Source organism: Salmo salar, chromosome ssa11 (genome assembly GCF_905237065.1).
Source record: "Salmo salar chromosome ssa11, Ssal_v3.1, whole genome shotgun sequence".
In the NCBI taxonomy this organism is placed as follows: Eukaryota; Metazoa; Chordata; class Actinopteri; order Salmoniformes; family Salmonidae; genus Salmo; species Salmo salar.
Window position 1 is genome coordinate 18,074,317 of NC_059452.1, and position 20,460 is coordinate 18,094,776.

Below are 20,460 nucleotides of genomic sequence, written 5' to 3' on the forward strand. Positions count from 1 at the left end.
ATATAAAAATCGAATGAGAAATTTGAACAAACCGTAGTTGAGCAAAGCATTAGACAAATGTATGCATGCATGAGGCCAGAAAAACAAAATCCCTCCTTGGTGTTGTGAACCAAACAACCAAAAGCCTGATCCTACTAACTGAAACATCATAAAAGCATTAAAGTTATGAAGAGTATTCTGAAAACTATTCGATTAAAGTGTTTATTGCCCTAAAGTTGTCGCTTTTAAAAATGGAAATAATTATAAAATTCGGAGTCTATGCTATTCTCATTCACAGATTTATTTTGAATGAAAAATATATTTTAGGCCACAAGAAGTGAAATTGAGCAAACAATATCAAGATGACGAGTCCAAAGAAAAGTTAGGCTACAGCTGAAGAAAGCTTAAACTGGCCTAAACTAATTTACATATTATTAGAGCAATGTGCAACCTACCTAAAGTGAGGGAAAAAAAGTATTTGATCCCCTGCTGATTTTGCACGTTTGCCCACTGACAAAGAAATGATCAGTCTATAATTTTAAATGGCAGGTTTATTTGAACAGTGAGACAGAATAACAACAAAAAAATCCAGAAAAACGCATGTCAAAAATGTTATAAATTGATTTGCATTTTAATGAGGGAAATAAGTATTTGACCCCCTCTCAATCAGAAAGATTTATGGCTCCCAGGTGTCTTTTATACAGGTAACGAGCTGAGATTAGGAGCACACTCTTAAAGGGAGTGCTCCTAATCTCAGCTTGTTACCTGTATAAAAGATACCTGTCGACAGAAGCAATCAATCAATCAGATTACAAACTCTCCATCATGGCCAAGACCAAAGAGCTCTCCAAGGATGTCAAGGACAAGATTGTAGACCTACACAAGGCTGGAATGGGCTACAAGACCATCGCCAAGCAGCTTGGTGAGAAGGTGACAACAGTTGGTGCGATAATTCGCAAATGGAAGAAACACAAAAGAACTGTCAATCTCCCTCGGCCTGGGGCTCCATGCAAGATCTCACCTTGTGGAGTTGCAATAATGATCATGAGAACGGTGAAGAATCAGCCCAGAACTACACGGGAGGATCTTGTCAATGATCTCAAGGCAGCTGGGACCATAGTCACCAAGAAAACAATTGGTAACACACTACGCCGTGAAGGACTGAAATCCTGCAGCGCCCGCAAGGTCCCCCTGCTCAAGAAAGCACATATACATGCCCGTCTGAAGTTTGCCAATGAACATCTGAATGATTCAGAGAACAACTGGGTGAAAGTGTTGTGGTCAAATGAGACCAAAATGGAGATCTTTGGCATCAACTCGCTGTGTTTGGAGGAGTAGGAATGCTGCCTATGACCCCAAGAACACCATCCCCACCGTCAAACATGGAGGTGGAAACATTATGCTTTGGGGGTGTTTTTCTGCTAAGGGGAGAGGACAACTTCACCGCATCAAAGGGACGATGGACGGGGCCATGTACCGCCAAATCTTGGGTGAGAACATCCTTCCCTCAGCAAGGGCATTGAAAATGGGTCGTGGATGGGTATTCCAGCATGACAATGACCCAAAACACACGGCCAAGGCAACAAAGGGGTGGCTCAAGAAGAAGCACATTAAGGTCCTGGAGTGGCCTAGCCAGTCTCCAGACATTAATCCCATAGAAAATCTTGTTGAGGGAGCTGAAGGTTCGAGTTGCCAAACGTCAGCCTCGAAACCTTAATGACTTGGAGAAGATCTGCAAAGAGGAGTGGGACAAAATCCCTTCTGAGATGTGTGCAAACCTGGTGGCCAACTACAAGAAACGTCTGACCTCTGATTGCCAACAAGGGTTTTGCCACAAAGTACTAAGTCATGTTTTGCAGAGGGGTCAAATACTTATTTCCCTCATTAAAATCCAAATCAATTTATAACATTTTTGACATGTGTTTTTCTGGATTTTTTAAAAGTTATTCTACCATTAAAATTATAGACTGATCATTTCTTTGTCAGTGGGCAAACGTACAAAATCAGCAGGGGATCAAATACTTTTTTCCCCTCACTGTACAACACGTAGCCCAGGCTAATAACAGGGATGAGGATGAGGCAAAAATACGAACCCGTTAATAATTATACAGTTCTGAGGACAGCAGAGTTGCTCTGCAGCCCATTATGATTTACAACCCATCACAAAACCCAGTCAGCTAGGCTCGTTGCCTGTGTCACTCGCTCCACCTGCACGATTCGGCACACACACACACACACATCCAGATTGGCCTAGGCTACTATACATCTCGTTCGTGCCAGGCTATTTGAAAAGATTTGGGTCTTCTAAATATATTCTGTCAATGTCATGATACTTTTGACTGCTGAATACCAACTCTCAATCACTTAGATGTATTTTCAGGTTCTTGAAGCAACTGCTTTCTATACCTGTCGATCTGGTGTTCTCTCTGTCTCCCGTGTTTTGCGCTGCACAGACCGGTCAAGTTTAAGCGGGCGAGCAATGGGATTATGGTCATTGTAGTTAATTACCACATTTTCTGAACTGAACTAAGTAGAATATTGGCCTGTTGGAAACTACAACTCCTTATTACATTGCACAGTTCAGGCTTCAGATTTATCTCTACAGAAACTACTCATCTTGCTCACAGAATTTTTTTTAAATAAATGGAATTCAAATAACTGAACAGACAATAACAGATTTTTATTAAAAATCGCTCAGCACTACTCATCCCAAACTGAGGACTATGCCAAAGACGTGGACATTGAGTAACATAACCCACAAACTGGCCACATGTTTTTCTGTGAAAGCATTGAGTGCTAAATGTAACATAAAATCCATAGTGGGCTGTTGAGGAGAGAGAAAAAAAACTGAAATTGACAGAACTAGAACATACTGTATAACAGAGGAAGAAGAAATGTGTATCCACTTGGCATTAAAAAGGCAGAGTAGTTGAGCCTCCATGAGGGGAGAAGGGCATATGTGAACGTAAACAAATGTAAAAAATTATGCAGCGATCACATCTTTAAGAAATTGTGCTGATTTTGCTTGTTCTAACTAAATGGCTCAAGTAGTGCCTGGAATCTGTCAAAAAAATATGGGGACATTAGGGTCTTCGCAGGACAGTGGCATTCAGGAGGCGCCTCGCTCTCCTCGCTGTTGACCGTGGGACAAGAGCATCCTAATTTAAATAATTTAGTATGTCCAAGTAAACAAACAAATAAACAAACACGCAGGCGGGCAGGCCCCATTGGCCATGTGCTGGCAGGAGTACACTGATGAACTGTGGGAGGTTGCCTGGGCCTGTGAGACTACTGTTGCCCTGGATATTGACTTCCAGATCTCTCCAGACCCAGATAAGCAAATATTTGGTCACGATGAGTGAAATGATTTGTGCACAATGTTAACAGGCCCCATGTGAGTCAAGGACCCCCCCCCCCCCAAGTCACCCTCGGAGGAGAGGAGGGTAGAGAAAGAGAGTAATGAGAGTGACAAAGAGAGATGGAACTCCCTAATGCAACCACAAAAGGAAGATGGGGACACCCAGCAGAGGGAGCGATAACACGCTGGACATAGCTGAGGATTCTCAGAGGTGGGTAGGAATGTCCCAATTAGTGGAGGCGGAAGGGGTTGAAACAAACTCTTGAATAAACAATCATTATGCATTTGTTGACACAGGAAATGCCAATATTAGCTCGGCACACTCCAGAAGAACATGCGTCCTGGGAACATGGGAAGATGTCTCAACTGTTGCTCCACTCCTGGGGTTCTTGTCAGTACGATAGGGCAACAGAACATTTCACAGTGCAAAATAACTATAAACGGTCAAACCTGTGCCGGCAGGTCAGCACTGGGAGAGGATTAACCAGGGGAATACTGCACAACCTGTACAAATGACACATTAACTCCAAAATGTTCAAGAAGAGCTACTAGAGAGGGCTCCCTTAGTGAACAGAGCGCTCCAACAGCATGATTGGTTGTAGCACCGTAGCTTAACAAGCCCATTTTCCATTGCAGACAAAATAACCACTAAAAATGGTGCTGACAGTCACAACAGGAAATTATGCAAACCTCTCTACATTTTTGTTCTGTCAGGCAGAGCCCCATGTGTCCATTAGGTCAACTCAAGTTCTGCGAAGAGAAACCAGAGCCATCTTCAACCTTGGCTTGCAGTATTAAACCCACAGCCTGAGGTAGGTAGGGAGGTTAATGTGGGGAAGCAAGCAACTCACTACCACTGCTATCTGATTCACTGATTCACACGAATTAGTCCGTGTTCTCTCAACACTGTCAGTCTCAGGAAAATGTTATGAACTCACCATCTCCAGCCCCTGGGGAAACGCTGTGCCCTCCCAGTCCTTTTTGGGGAAGCGCTGGATGATCTTCCCACATCCTTCTCCTGCACCTGGAAACCAAACAATGGCAATCAATGGCAGGGAAAACCCGGCATGGTACTGATCTGATGTCAATGTGTCCTCTACCTAAGGAGTACCCTGAATTACATGATCTACAATATTATGGAATTCATCTATAACAGCGCTCCAGGACCTATACCACCCACAGGAAGAGGGAAGATCCTCTAGTTAACAGACAGATGCATTGTGTGCGGTGAATGATGCATGGGTCAAGGTAATGTTCTGTGGAATGGACACTGTACACAAAAGAAGTCAGCTTTTCACATTGTTAAAAGGACATACTGGTTGTGAATGGACCTAATAAAAGTATTTTTCCAAACACTAGAGGTGAAGGGGGCATTCGAGGACACACAAATCATTGATGTATGATCCCATTTCCAGACTTCCTAATTGGCACAATCGGTTTGGAGCATTCTTACAGGTCCACTGTGATGATTCTCCTTACATTTTCCATCTTTCTCTTCATTCTGTGGGAACACTTTGAGCACAACTTACAAGAGGAAAGCACAGATGAGTAGCACTACAGGGTCATAACGGCAGAGCATTCATCCTGTGCTTCTCCAGAGGTACTATGTGAGGGATTGTGTTGCTCCTGAGTGCTAACAAATAACCCAAGATTGCCATGTTAAAGGGATACTTCTGGATTTTGGCAATAATGCCCTTTATCTACTTCCTCAGAGTCAGATGAACCCTTGGATACCATTTTTATACTTCTCTGTGTCCAGTATGAAGGAAGTTAGAGGTAGTTTTTCGAGCCAATGCTCAATAGCGTTAGCGCAATGACCGGAAGTCTACGGGTATCTGCTAGCATGCACATAGAGACATATAAAATGGTATCCACGAGTTGGTATTCGACTCCGGGTGAGTAGATATAAGGCCTCATTGCGAAAATCCCACAGTATACCTTTAAGTGTAAATGGTGAAGCAATCCTACAAGCCAATTGCCAACCCACTCTAAGGGGAAGACAAACAGATAGGCTAAGTTTGTTTCCATATTATTTGCATCTGCACTAGCAGATGCTGAAATAAATGAATAGGCATATTTCCAAATCAGTGAGCATGAGTCAAAGCCCTAATGTAGCCAAGTCGCCATTGAAAAATGCTCCATTCAAATCAAACTTGAGAGCATCCAGAACTAATGTGCAGGGTGTGTAAATGAGTTAATTGACAGTGAAATTGAATTCAAATGTGACATTACCATCGACGCAAGAAACAAACACGAATAGAGGTTAAAAGAATGAAGGCAAAATGCATCAACAGATCTGGAATCAGTCATGACCAATAAATAAATTACAGGGTTGGATTAAATCAAGATGTTTCACCGAGAATGTGGTCAAAGATTAAGTGCGAGAAAATGAACCCGGACAGCTAACACAAAGCAAATTCCAGAAGTGGGGAGGCCATCCATTTGGGAGTGATCCACTCTGACAGCATGATTCAGTGAGATGAGGATGAGCAGCGAAAAAAGGAAGGGAGAGAGCACCCTCCTCCTCCTCCTGCACAACATATCTGTCAGGTAGGTCACCAATCAGACAGCTCAGGGAAATATCAGCAAACAAGAGGTCAGATCAATAGATTGTGGTGGCACAGAGAGATGCAATACACGGCTGATCTGCTGAACACTGTCATCCCTTTATTATCAGTTCAGTATTCAATGCATGGACTGCACAGATTCAAAGTGTTGTCTGGTCTAATTTAAGAGCCAACTTATTATGAAAAAGAACACAGGGTCACTGTCACATATGGCTGACTTACAATTGTTTTAGGGAATTTCTTTAACAAATTGGATGTAATTACTCGTCAACAAAATGTAATGAGTTACAACAGACTGCAATCTATTTAAGGAGGTGATTGAAGAGGACTTGAAAGAACAATCTGGAAAGTTAAGAAATGGAAAAATAACTTAATTAAGAAACTTAAAAGAATAACTTTCTTCGGCATGCCAAGAACAGCATCTAGAAATGCTTTCCTTTCCAACGTGCCATTTGTCAAAGTATTGTCTGACACAATGACATCATTTACATGTTATTTTAAGCTCTCAGTCACGCATTCATTTAGCACACAGTTTTCCTTCCATCACTGTTGAGAAGAAACCCATCAATTGAACTCCGGTGCATCCTGTTTCCATTGATCATCCTTGTGATGTTTCTACAACTTGATTGGAGTCCATCTGTTGTAAATTCAATTGATTGGACATGATTTGGAAAGTCACACACCTGTCTATATAAGGTCCCACAGTTGACAGTGCATGTCAGAGCAAAAACCAAGCCCTGAGGTTGAAGGAATTGTCTGTAGAGCTCCAAGACAGGATTGTGTCCAGGCACAGATCTGGGGAAGGGTACCAAAATAAAAAAACAGTTTTGCTTTTTCATTATGGGGTATTGTGTGTAGATTGATACAGGCATTTTAGAATAGGTCTGTAACCTAACAAAATGTGGAAAAAGTCGAGGGGTCTGAATACTTTCCGAAGGCACTGTAAATACATTTGTGCACCAAATTTGAGAGAAATAAGCTTTTTGTGCGTATGGAGAGTTTTGAGATGTTTAATTTCAGCTCATTTTACATGTTGCGTTTTATATTTGTGTTCAGTATAATTCAACGGTGTTCAGTACAGTACACAACGTTACACTTCCCCTATGCTAAATCCTTCTTCTTTGTGTTTCCTGATTCTGCCTCTTCGATCCTACACTCTTCCATTTCAGCATCCTATGACTCACCTTTCATTCCGGCCGGCTCCGCCCTCCCCTCCTGCTCCGTGGCTGAGTGACTCATTGCGAGCTTTCAGAACAGGACTGCGGGCAGCTGAGCGAAAATGGAGGAAAACTAAACTTGGAGGACCTATCATCCTTTCACTCCCTCCTCTCTAATTTCTCTTCCACTGTATCTGCTGCTAAAGACACTTTCTAGCGTTACATTTCAGGCTTCTGCCTCTAACCCTAGGAAACTCTTTTCCCACCTTCTCCCTCCACCCCTCCCCCTGGACGACTTTGTCAACCATTCTCCCCGTTCTCTCCAAATGACATCCTGCAACTAGTGAGATCTGGCCGGCCAACAACCTGCCCGCTCGACGCCTCCTTCCTTTTCCAGACCAGCTTTGGAGACCTTCCTCACTTCCTTCATCAACTCATACCTGACCTGAGTCCCCTTTGACTTTAAAATGGCCCGAGATGCTCCCCTCCTCAAAAAAGATCTATAGTCAAAAACTATAGACCTGTATTCCTTCTTTCTTTACTTTCCAAAACACCTGAGCGTGCCGTTTCTGACCAACTTTCTCGTTGTCGCTCTCAGAACGATCTTCTTGACCCTAACCAGTCAACCTTCAAGACGGGTCACTCAACCGAGACTGCTCTCATCTGTGTCACGGAGGCTCTCATCACTGCCAAAGCTGACTGTCTCTCCTCTGTTCTCATCCTCCTAGATCTATCCGCTGCTTTTGAGAAGTGAACCATCAGATCCTCCTCTCCACCCTCTCACACTCCTGGATTGCATCCTATCTGGCAGGCCGCTCCTTCCAGGTGACGTGGAGAGGATCTGTGTCTGCACCATGTAATCTCACTACTGGTATCCAGAGGGCTCAGTTCCAGGCCCTCTCTTTTCTACATACGCCAAGTCACTCAGTTCCGTCATATCCTCACATGGTCTTTCCTATCATGGTTATGTGGATGACCCAACTACTCCCCCCCCCCCCTCCCTTATGACACCCAGGTGGCGACACGCATCTCTGCATTTGTGGCAGATATCTCAACTTGGATGTCGGCCAACCACCTAAAGACAGAACTGTTCTTCCTCCCGGGAAAGGCCTGCCTGCTCAAAGACCTCTCCATCACGGTTGACAACTTCACAGTCGCCCTCCCAGAGGGCAAAGAACCTTGGCGTGACCCTTCACAACACCCTGTTGTTCTCCGCGAATATCAAAGCAGTGACCCGCTCCTGCAGGTTCATGATCTACAACATCCATACAGTACAAACGCACCTCACACAGGAAGTTGCGCAGGTTGAAATCCAGGCACTTGTTCTCTCCCGTCTGGACTACTGCAACTCGCTGTTGGCTGGACTCCCCGCTTACGCCATCAAATCCCTGCAACTTATCCAGAACACTGCAGCCTGCCTGGTTTTCAACCTTCAAGTTCTCTCATGTCACCCCCCACTCCTCCGCACACTCCACTGACTTCCAGTCAAAGCTGCAATCCACTACAAGACCATGGTACTTACCTACGGAACAGCAAGAGGAACTGCCCCTCCCTACCTTCAGGCTGTGCTCAAACCCTACACTCCAACCAGAGTACTCCATTCTGCCACATCAGGTCTCTTGGCCCTCCAACCCCTACAGGACGGCAGCTCCCACTCAGCCCAGTCCAAGAACTTCTCTGTCCTGGCACAATGGTGGAACTAGCTTTCCCCTGATGCTAGGAGAGCAGAGTCCTTCCCTGCACATCTTCCGAAAACATCTGAAACCCTACCTCAATCAGCATCTTAAATAATCCTCCTCCCCACCTCGACCCCCCCTTGAAAAAAATCTAACCAGCACTTGCACTTGACCCCCCCTTCTTCTAGCTCTGACTCTACTGATAGCTATGTTGAGGAAAAATGTACTTTTTATGCCTGTGACGTGGTAGGCCCACCTAGATATCTTAAGATGAATGCACTAACTAAGTCGCTCTGGATAAGAGCGTCTGCTAAATGACTAAAATGTCAAATGTAGTAGCATCCTACCTTTGAGTAGCTTTAAACAGAGTAACCTCACTGACACCTGTTGACGTGTAAGAGTGACATTAAGAGAATTTGCTGACAAGACGGTCTACTGTATATCATGGCACAGTTTCCTTCAAAATAGACAGATCTCTTTCCACAAAACACTTTTTATCCCCACATTGACGTCGATTCTGCTTCCTGTAAACATGTCAGCCAACTGGAGGGCGGCAATGCCGAGTGTTTTCTCTCCAGATCTTAAAAAAAACTAACAACAGAGAAGTTTCAGGAAACTGCTGGCTCACAGAACACGCTAATGGCTATGTTGGTCACTGAAATTGTAACCAGCAGTAAAACACTGTCACTAAACCTCTTATTACAAGAAAAATAAAATGACAGCCTAGCATTTTCTCTTACAGTACCTGAAGTACCATGAAGACTAGGCCTAAACTACTGTCTAAAACACACATCTTAAGTACCATAGTCTGTTGTGGAGCAGCGGTCCATGAGTCAGGCAGGTCATGTAGAGGGGAGAGAGCAGGAATCTAATAGGAGGGACTCAAGCCAGCTGCCCCTTAATACGCTGACCTCTGTCAGGGCTTTGGAGACAGGAGGGGGAGTTAATCTTCATGAGGGTTCTGGGCCTGTGTGGTGGGCAGAGTAGGGCCCTGAGGAGCCCGTCCCCTGTCCTGACCATGACATCGCATCAAGTGTCTGCAGTATGTGCCCCTTCCCTGATTGAGATCACATGCTTAGAATTTTTCAGCATTCCAAGCTCTACTTTCTACTCAAGGATGACAATAAATTACAGAATTCCTGACATTCAGTGAGGCTGCACTCTGTAAACAATTAAAAACAGTCCACACTGTCAGATATTACCCCCTAGACAACAATAAAGCAGCCAGACGGCTGTGTTTAATACAAGACAGGCCAGCCTAGAACAGGAACATGCTAATTTCAGGATCCTCTTGTAATAACAGACAGAGAGGAATTCCAAACAACTGGTAGATTTTCCACTCTCTTTTCACATTGTAAACCTGCTTGGGGGTCATGACAAAAAATAAACAAGTGACTAACATTTAGTTTAGTTTATAGAAGTGCCGAATATTGATCACTTTCTGAAGACCAAGTTCTTGGTCTGTTTAGTAATACCATGGGCCCAATCACTAGCCTACATGGAATTCACTCCATGTTTAACAAGGGTTGCAAAAAATTACTCAGTTTGTAGGACAGGCTTTGTCAAACAACATGATTCTGGCGCTGAAAGTGTTGATAGAACAGGGCCCTGAACTAACAGTAGCAATAAACAAGTTATTTAGGCCTGTGCCTAGTGTCTGAGACCACTTGATAAATCAATATTTTTCTTTTTTACATTAACAAAATATGTTATGTAGTATAAAAAGGTTAAAAGATATATTATTCAAAAATCTTGTAAAACTTACAGGCACAAAGCAAATGTCAAACCCACAGAGCCAAACTGTAAAATAAACCATTAAACAATGTTTTTCCCGAATACTCCACATAGGTCTCCTGTGTGTCCTAAAAACCTGTTTTTAGTAGACTCAAGTGTTAATGAGTTGGCCAGGGTATTTCCACAGTAGAGTAATGACCAGAATAAGATAGAGGTTATCACTGGGTCTGCTGAGTGTTTACTACACATAGCCTGTTAGTGCAACACACGTTACCAGAGCTGGAGGTTCCTGCTGCATGCATTCCACAGCTAAAACTCATTTTTACAATTTTGGCCTGTAGTAAGACACAGAAAATGTGACTGTAGAGCAAATTTGGAACAAGAGACAAGTGTGCTGAGAGTAAGATGAGCAAATATTTGCATACACTTGCATCACAACAGCTTCAATAAAAACATGCTCAAATGAAAAACACCCAAAGAGACAAAAAAATAAAAAATAGAGGGCAAAGACAATGCCCTAGACATTCATCATTGACAGATTCTGTATCCAAAACAACCACAGGATGGTCGTTGGTGTCTCTTGCTATACTCGCACTTGAATAGCACAGGTGTTTCTTCGACTAGGAAAAGGTTAATCCATCTTCCTGGCCTTTGTCTTCCAGCAGAGCTGCTCCAGAAATCAGCTCTAGGAGGCCTGGGCAGGCCCGAGGCCGACTGCTAGCTTCCAGCTCTCGTCATCTCCACGTCAGCTCCTAACCTGCATCTGGCCCAGTGTGTGGACAGGTATGCCGGTCGGTCGTGGACAGGTTGGCAGGTGCTGCTAACTCTGTTTTCCTCCGTTCCACAAGAAGGGTTTTATTAAAATCCCCCACTGCTGCTCCACGTACTGAAACCCAGTTAGTGCCTAATGCTGTTTTTTAAGCTAGAGTTATTACGTAAAGCCCCTCATCACTCCAACAATCTGTCCAAAAGCTTTCCACCACCCCCATCCTAGAACTAAACACACTGGACTGGACGTTCCAAAGTGAAGATACGCAAAGGAATATGCCGTGGTTTGCATGGGAAAGGGTATCAAAGATGATCAAATTAATGATGTCATAGAGATCCAATTCCAGGAAGCATTCCAGTGTCTGAAAGCAGCTGCAGAACTAGGAAAATATTTGGAATGATAAGGCATCAGGGCATCACAGGAAAAGATGGACCAAAATGCACATCAACCATCAAAATAATATGGGTCAAATGAATTAAGAGCCGTGGAAGGTTAACCATACAGCTACTGACGTACCTAGCACACATCATTTGTGAACTTGTCCTTTATGGATGACATGTGGTGGCCATAACATTTGCCTAAGTAAGTGGTTTTGTTTGAGTTTCATTTCCCTAAAAGAGCAAGGCATAAGAATAAGAATAAAAGGTTTCATTGAGTTCAAACCTCTGGCATCCAATGCAACTAGTCCATAGCTATGATCTTTATGGGAACATTGACAGATATCTGATCACAGAGATTAGGCAGTTACTGATTAGGGAGTGGGACTTGCCATGGCTTCCTTTGCAATCCTTACTACAGTACCACGCGTGTGACAATCAGCATCCTACTATTCCTTTTCCATCATACAATACGCAAATGCTTTTCCTAACTGATTACTTGACTTACATAAGTACTTGACTGGAATGTTTATCTTTATGGAAAACAGAATCCCCACCTGGATAGCTGCTCTGAAGCAGTGTAGTCGGTGGTTTCCCTGGAAAAGCTTTGGCTATCACCCCTCCTGCACTCTCCACTCTCTGATGAAGAAAGGAAGGAACTCCTACATTGTGGGCCAGGATGCCTCACCACAAAGCGCAAAACCAAAATGGAAGCTGCCCAAAGTGCATCAGCCAATCAATGGAGGCAACAAATCCCTGGTGTTCAATAACATAGGATACATTTCCACATCTGACATCTTGTAAATTCTACAACCACCACAACCCGAGTATCTCTATAGGCCAAAAGCAGAAGTAGAATGAAAGCTACGGACTTACTCTTCTGAATTGGCGCATCACAAATTCCTATAAAATATGATTGAAATAATAGTAGGTAAAGATAGTGTTATGACTAAGGCCTTGCACAAGCTACTAGAACTGTAACAAAAAATTAGGGTTGGCACAATTACTGTATAACTGGTAAATTCATGGGATCACTTGCAATGACTGCCTGGGATACAATCATTTTCATGGTAATGTAGAATGTTCATTCAAATGATGTGGCTCTGGCAATGAAATGTATTTTTTGTAATGTCAGCTGAATCAACAAATCACAGCACATATTGATGGGTAAATTTCCTGCTTTTTCTTCCTGCTTTGCGCCTGTGGGTACACTGGCAATGGCCGCCAGTCTACCCATTAATAATAATAATAATAATAATAATCTATTCAACTTTTATAGCATTATTCATTCAAATAAAAAATCTAAGCGCTTAAAGCAACAACAAAAAATGACTCATTTAGAAAAACAACATTCATGAGAAGGGTGGCCACGAGAGGGTAAGGAAAATTAATAGCTTGAGGGGTCATCGGAGGAAGGTGGTCTTAAGGGGGAGAGCAAGCAAAGCTGGTCTGTGTCATCAAGGTGTCTTGCTGTCCCTGCCGTCTGTGTGGCTTCTCCATTGCAGGACTCAGATGATGTTTGAGCTCAGCCACTGCAGTTCATGGACTCCAGATTAGGTGTAGCTAGCTACTCCTTCACTCCTACCAAAATTAAGCTACAGGAGTCACGTGGCACCAAAAAGCACACCACATTTCAATAATAATACAAAAGTAGCATTGTAACTTAGTCCTCCCTGCGATCCTCATCACCCAACACCTCTGCTGTGACGTCTTGCTTTCGAGGCTTCTCCATTCTCAACCTCCGGACACTGGCAGGCATTCGAATCAAAACAATAGCCAGCTATCATTAGCAAGCCAAACAAATTACTTGCCAGCTTCAGTCTTGAAAGTCTGTGGTGGAATCTAATCATATTAGTTAGCTATATTCCTTCTTAAGCAAAAAGTTTGCTTTGACTCAGTACATGTATTAGCTAGTTAGCCGCTAATCTCTAGTTAGCTGGCTAACAAGATTTAGACTAAATGCTAAATGACAAACTAGCTGTTTGCAGATGTAAGAAACAAACTAATAGTGTAATTACAGAACGCTAGTGGAATTATATTAAGAAGCAAAGTGAAAACAGCATGGTTGTCATCAACATTGTTGCATGTGCTGCATTGACCATGCAGACTGAACGCAAGTGTCTCGTGGTCCAGGAACAACAAACAGGGCGGGGCTAAATCTGTGTGGAAAGTGGCATCGAGAGAGCGGAGAGAGATGACTCAAGTAGCGAAGTAAACGGAAAGGCTCCAAGATGGCAGCTTGAACGCACGCTTCCTACCGAGCTCTGTATAACAACTTTTGAAAGATAGTGAAGTGTATTATTTTGAACTACCAAACTAATACTTTGCTTGCTAAAAACACCAGGTTATTGATGATTTAAGATTATATTTTCCAAAATGTCACAACGCGCTGACAGAAAGAGAAGTCGTACGGCTAACTCCTCAGCTAGCAATGCTCAGGCATCATCCAATGTTGTTACACAGGAGGCAAATGCTTTGACTGACAACTGCCACAACTATACTGGTCTGACAGACTATGACACTTAATGTGTCAGACGAGGATTTTCCTTCTTTGCCTATAACCTCAAGCAAACCTCCAGCTTCCAAGAAAGGCATGTTTGAACTTGGAGTAATAAGGCACACTCCAGACAATCACACAGATTTTTGGCTGGTGTCTAAATGTTTTGATGAACAGGGTATTTCTGTTATCTTCCTGGCCACTCCCCTTGCTGATCATAGAGCTATTTATATTGACATTCAACTTTTTATCTCTAATAATGACCTTGGCAGAGCATCCTACTGGAAGCTTAATAGCTCTATATTAAAACATGAGTTGGTCAAGATGGAGATAAACAATTTAATTACACACTTTTGGAACAAAGCTATAAATGACAATTCATACAGTAATAACTGGGAGCTCTTTAAATATGAGGTTGGAAAATATTTAAGAAAATATGGGAGTATTCGTGCCAAGCCAAAGAAAGCTGAAGAACAAAGTGTAATTACAAAGATCACCTCTCTTGTTCAAAAGCCTGTTGAAAGTCTCTCAGAGGACAAATCTGTTCTGTTTGAGCTACAACACAAGTTGGATGATATGTATGAACTGAAAGCAGAGAGAGCCTTTGTCAGATCTAGGAAGAAGTGGCTAGAGGAGGGTGAACTAAATTCAGCTTATCTTTTCAGGTTAGAAAAATACCACTCTAAAAATAATACAATTCAACAATTAAATATTAAATGGTCTCATCACAGAGATGAATTTGGGATTATCTAACTTTAGTTGCAACTTCTACAGGAATTGATATAGTTCTAAGTATTGTGAGGTTTCCTCAACTCTTTTTTTTTTTTACTCTGGGGAACACCTTCAAAATAATATGTCTCCTGGGACTGATGGTATATCTGCTGAGTTTTACAAAACTTTCTCTCAACAGTTGGCCCCATTTCTGTTGGAGGTCTTTTCTGAAAGCATTGTAAATAATTCTCTCCCTCACAGTTTGACTCAAGGTCTGATTACATTCCTCCCTAAACCCAAGAAAGACTTGCTTCTACTCGATAATTGGCGTCCAAATCTGTCTGCTCATTAACGACTACAAAATACGAGCCTCTATATTTGCAAAAAGAATGAAGGCAGTAATTGGACTCAATTATAGAAGAGATCAAAATCTGGCTTCATGAGGAATAGACATATATCTAATAATATCTGACTGGTGTTAGACCTTATTGACTATTCTGCTTTAATCTTCGAAGATAGTTTTGTCTTCTTAGACTTTTATAAAGCCTTCGATACAGTGGAACATGAGTTTCTATTTCTCTCCCTTGAGAAATTTGGTTTTGGGGAATCATTTTGTAGAACTATTAAAACTCTTTATATGAAGGCAGTTATAGTCAATGAACTAATCACTGATCATAATCTTGATGTGATTGGCCTGACTGAAACATGGCTTAAGCCTGATGAATTTACTGTGTTAAATGAGGCCTCACCCCCTGGTTACACTAGTGACCATATCCCCCGCGCATCCCGCAAAGGCGGAGGTGTTGCTAACATTTATGTTAGCAAATTTAAATTGACCCCCCAAAAAACAACGACGTTTTCGTCTTTTGAGCTTCTAGTCATGAAATCTATGCAGCCTACTCAATCACTTTTTATAGCTACTGTTTACAGGCCTCCTGGGCCATATACAGCGTTCCTCACTGAGTTCCCTGAATTCCTATCGGACATTGTAGTCACAGCAGATAATATTCACATTTTTGGTGACTTTAATATTCACATGGAAAAGTCCACAGACCCACTCCAAAAGGCTTTCGGAGCCATCATTGACTCAGTGGGTTTTGTCCAACATGTCTCTGGACCTACTCACTGCCACAGTCATACTCTGGACCTAGTTTTGTCCCGTGGAATAAATGTTGTGGATCTTAATGTTGTTCCTCATAATCCTGGACTATCGGACCACCATTTTATTACGTTTGCAATCGCAACAAATAATCTGCTCAGACCCCAACCAAGGAGCATCAAAAGTTGTGCAATAAATTCACAGACAACCCAAAGATTCCTTGATGCCCTTCCAGACTCCCTCTGCCTACCCAAGGACATCAGAGGACAAAAATCAGTTAACCACCTAACTGAGGAACTCAATTTAACTTTGTGCAATACCCTAGATGCAGTTGCACCCCTAAAAACATTTGTCATAAGAAACTAGCTCCCTGGTATACAGAAAATACACGAGCTCTGAAGTAAGCTTCCAGAAAATTGGAACGGAGATGGCGCCACACCAAACTGGAAGTCTTCCGACTAGCTTGGAAAGACAGTACCGTGCAGTATCGAAGAGCCCTCACTGCTGCTCGATCATCCTATTTTTCCAACTTAATTGAGGAAAATAAGAACAATCCGAAATTTCTTGTTGATACTGTCGCAAAGCTAACTAAAAAGCAGCATTCCCCAAGAGAGGATGGCTTTCACTTCAGCAGTAATAAATTCATGAACTTCTTTGAGGAAAAGATCATGATCCCCTTGGGTTGTGCCGTGGCGGAGATCTTTGTGGGCTATACTCGGGCCTTGTCTCAGGATGGTACGTTTTTGGTTGAAGATATCCCTCTAGTGGTGTGGGGGCTGTGCTTTGGCAAAGTGGGTGGGGTTATATCCTTCCTGTTTGGCCCTGTCCGGGGGTATCTACGGATGGGGCCACAGTGTCTCCTGACCCCTCCTGTCTCAGCCTCCAGTATTTATGCTGCAGTAGTTTGTGTGTCGGGGGGCTAGGGTCAGTCTGTTATATCTGGAGTATTTCTCCTGTCTTATCCGGTGTCCTGTGTGAATTTAAGTATGCTCTCTCTAATTCTCTCTTTCTCTCTCTCTCTCTGAGGACCTGAGCCCTAGGACCATGCCTCAGGACTACCTGGCATGATGACTCCTTGCTGTCCCCAGTCCACCTGGCCGTGCTGCTGCTCCAGTTTCAACTCTTCTGCCTGCAACTATGGAACCCTGACCTGTTCACCGGACGTGCTACCTGTCCCAGACCTGCTGTTTTCAACTCTCTAGAGACAGCAGGAGCGGTAGAGATACTCTCAATGATCGGCTATGAAAAGCCAACTGACATTTACTCTTGAGGTGCTGACTCGTTGCACCCTCGACAACTACTGTGATTATTATTATTTGACCATGCTGGTCATTAATGAACATCTTGGCCATGTTCAGTTATAATCTCCACCCGGCACAGCCAGAAGAGGACTGGCCACCCCTCATAGCCTGGTTCCTCACTAGGTTTCTTCCTAGGTTTTGGCCTTTCTAGGGAGTTATTCCTAGCCACCGTGCTTCTACACCTGCATTGCTTGCTGTTTGGGGTTTTAGGCTGGGTTTCTGTACAGCACTTTGAGATATAAGAAGGGCTATATAAATACATTTGATTTAAATGAAAGCATGGCACTTCTCCTTGATTTAGATTTGAAAAGAGGAATTAGGCAAGGTTGCCCAATTTCGCCTTACCTCTTCCTGCTTGCAACCAAACTTCTTACAAGTTCTGTTAAATCCATTGATCTCTATTGCTGACAAAGATATCATAAGTCCACTTGCAGATGACACAACCCTTTTTTTGTAAGATGCTGACCAGATTCCTAGAGTAGTCTATGTGATAATTATATTTTCCAAGCATCTGGTCTTTGCCTAAACCTTAATAAGTGTGAATTGTTTGCTGTTAAAGACTATGTGATAACCTCTATATGCAATATTCCAGTCAAGGAAAAAGTAATATACCTTGGGATTATCATATCTAAGGAACAACAGGAAAGATGCTCATTAAATTTTATACCTATTATTGAAAAAAACGAAAAGAAGTTGAACCATTGGTTGCAAAGGGATTTATCCTTGAAAGGTTGAGTATTGCTTTCTAAAGCTGAAGGTATCTCCAGACTTACTTGTGCAGCCCAGTCCCTATATCTTGACAACAAAATAGGTAAAGCTTGGTACTGTATATTGTTAACATGGCGGTTGGAAACAAAAATCTAAATTTGGTTTCATCAGACCAAAGGACAGATTTCCACTGGTCTAATGTCCATTGCTCATGTCCCTTGGCCAAAGCAAGTCTCTTATTCTTATTGGTGTCCTTTAGTAGTGGTTTCTTTGTAGCAATTCGACCAAGGCCTGATTCACGCAGTCTCCTCTGAACAGTTGATGTTGACATGTCTGTTACTTGAACTCTGTGAAGCATTTATTTGGGCTACAATCTGAGGTGCAGTTAACGCTAATGAACTTATCCTCTGCAGAAGAGGTAACTCGGTCTTCCTTTCCTGTGGCGGTCCTCATGAGAGCCAGTTTCATCATAATGCTTGATGGTTTTTGTGACTTCACTTGACTGACCTCCATGTCTTAAAGTAATAATGGACTGTTGTTTCGCTTTGCATATTTGAGCCATTTCTTGACATAATATGGACTTGTTTTTTTACCAAATAGGGCCATCTTCTGTATACCACCCCTACCTTGTCACACCACAACTGACTGGCTCAAACGCATTAAGGAAATAAATTCCACTAATGAACTTTTAACAAGGCACACCTGTTAATTGAAATTCATTCCAGGTGACTACCTTATGAAGCTGTTTGAGAGAATGCCAAGAGTGTGCAAAGCTGCCATCAATGCAAAGGGTGGCTACTTTGAAGAATCTCAAATACATTTTGATTTGTTTAACACTTTTTTGGTTACTACATGATTCCATGTGTTATTTCATAGTTTTGATGTCATCACTATTATTCTACAATGTAGAAAATAGTAAAAATAAAGAGAAAAAACCTGGAACGAGTATGTGTCCTAACTTTTGACTGGTACTGTATGTACGTACCGAAGGTACACAAAAGTATGTGGACACCCCTTCAAATGAGTGAATTTGGATGTTTCAGCCACACCCGTTGCTGACAGGTGTATAAAATCAAGCACAATCAAATTTATTTATAAAGCCCTTTATACATCAGCCGATGTCACAAAGTGCTGTCCAGAAAACCAGCCTAAAACCACAAACAGCAAGCAATACAGAAGCACGGTGGCTAGGAAAAACTCCCTAGAAAAGGTCATAACCTATGAAGAGACCTAGAGAGGAACCAGGCTCTGAGGGGTGGCCAGTCCTCTTCTGGCTGTGCCGGGTGGAGATTATAACAGAACATGGCCAAGATGTTCAAACGTTCACTGATGACCAGCAGGGTCAGATAATCACAGTGGTTGTAGAGGGTGCAACAGGTCAACACCTCAGGAGTAGATGTCGGTTGGCTTTTCATAGCCGATCATTCAGAGTTAGAGACAGAAGGTGCGGTAGAGAGAGAGTCCAAAACAGCAGGTCCGGGACAAGGTAGGACGTCCAGTGAGCAGGTCAGGGTTCCATAGCCGCAGGCAGACAGCCATGCAATCTCCATAGACAAACATTGCCAGTAGAATGGCCTTACTGAAGAGCTCAGTGACTTTCAACGTGGCAGCGTCATAGGATGCCACCTTTCCAACAAGTCAGTTCGTGAAATTTCTGCCCTGCTAGAGCTTCCCCGGTCCACTGTAAGTGCTGTTACTGTGAAGTGGAAATGTCTAGGAGCAACAATGCTCACAAGCTCACAGAACGGGACCGCCAATCATCTTGAAAGGGAAAGATGCACATCAAGTACATAAAGATGATGGGACATAGTTTGACATCACCCAAACCTAAACTGTACCTCCAGAGGTTGTACTAGTGCTTTGTTTCCCTGCCAAGTGTTGAAGCGGGTAAAATGTACTCCAAACTGCCTCTGGAAGCAACGTCAGCACAATAACTTTTAGTCAGGAGCTTCATGAAATGGGTTTTCATGGCCGAGCAGCATGCGCAATGGCAAGTGTCGGCTGGAGTGGTGTAAAGCTCACCGCCATTGGGCTCTGGAGCAGTGGAAACATGTTCTCTGGAGTGATGAATCACCCTTCACCATCTGGCAGTCCATTAGACAAATCTGGGTTTGGTGGATGCCAGGAGAACGCTACCTGCACGAATGCATAGTCCCAACTGTAACGTTTGGTGGAGGAGGAATAATGGTCTGGGGCTGTTTTTCATGGTTCGGGATAGGCCCATTAGTTACAGTTAGGGGAAATCTTAACGCTACAGCATACAATGACATTGTAGACAATTCTGTGCTTCCAACTTAAATGGCAACAGTTTGCGGAAGGCCCTTTCCTGTTTCAGCATGACAATGCCGCCGTGCACAAAGCGAGGTCCATACAGAAATGGTTTGTTGAGTTTGGTGTGGAAGAACTTGACTGGCCTGACCTCAACGAACACCTTTGGGATGAATTGAAACACTGACTGCGAGCCAGGCCTAATCGCCCAACATCAATGCGTGACCTGACAAACGCTCGTGGCTGAATGGAAGCAAGT

At 43.0% G+C, this 20,460-nt stretch overlaps 1 protein-coding gene across 4 annotated transcripts in view; it reads right to left on the reverse strand.

Annotated features, from left to right (window-relative positions):
- The window catches only part of LOC106562098 (myotubularin-related protein 13), a 158,370-nt gene that overhangs the window by 121,269 nt on the left and 16,641 nt on the right, over window positions 1–20,460 (reverse strand). For all 4 annotated transcript variants that reach the window (XM_014126678.2, XM_014126677.2, XM_014126676.2 and 1 more), the window contains exon 2: window positions 4,276–4,361. In XM_014126678.2, the coding sequence (XP_013982153.2) occupies window positions 4,276–4,361 (86 nt within the window). The remainder of the gene's footprint in view (window positions 1–4,275; window positions 4,362–20,460) is intronic.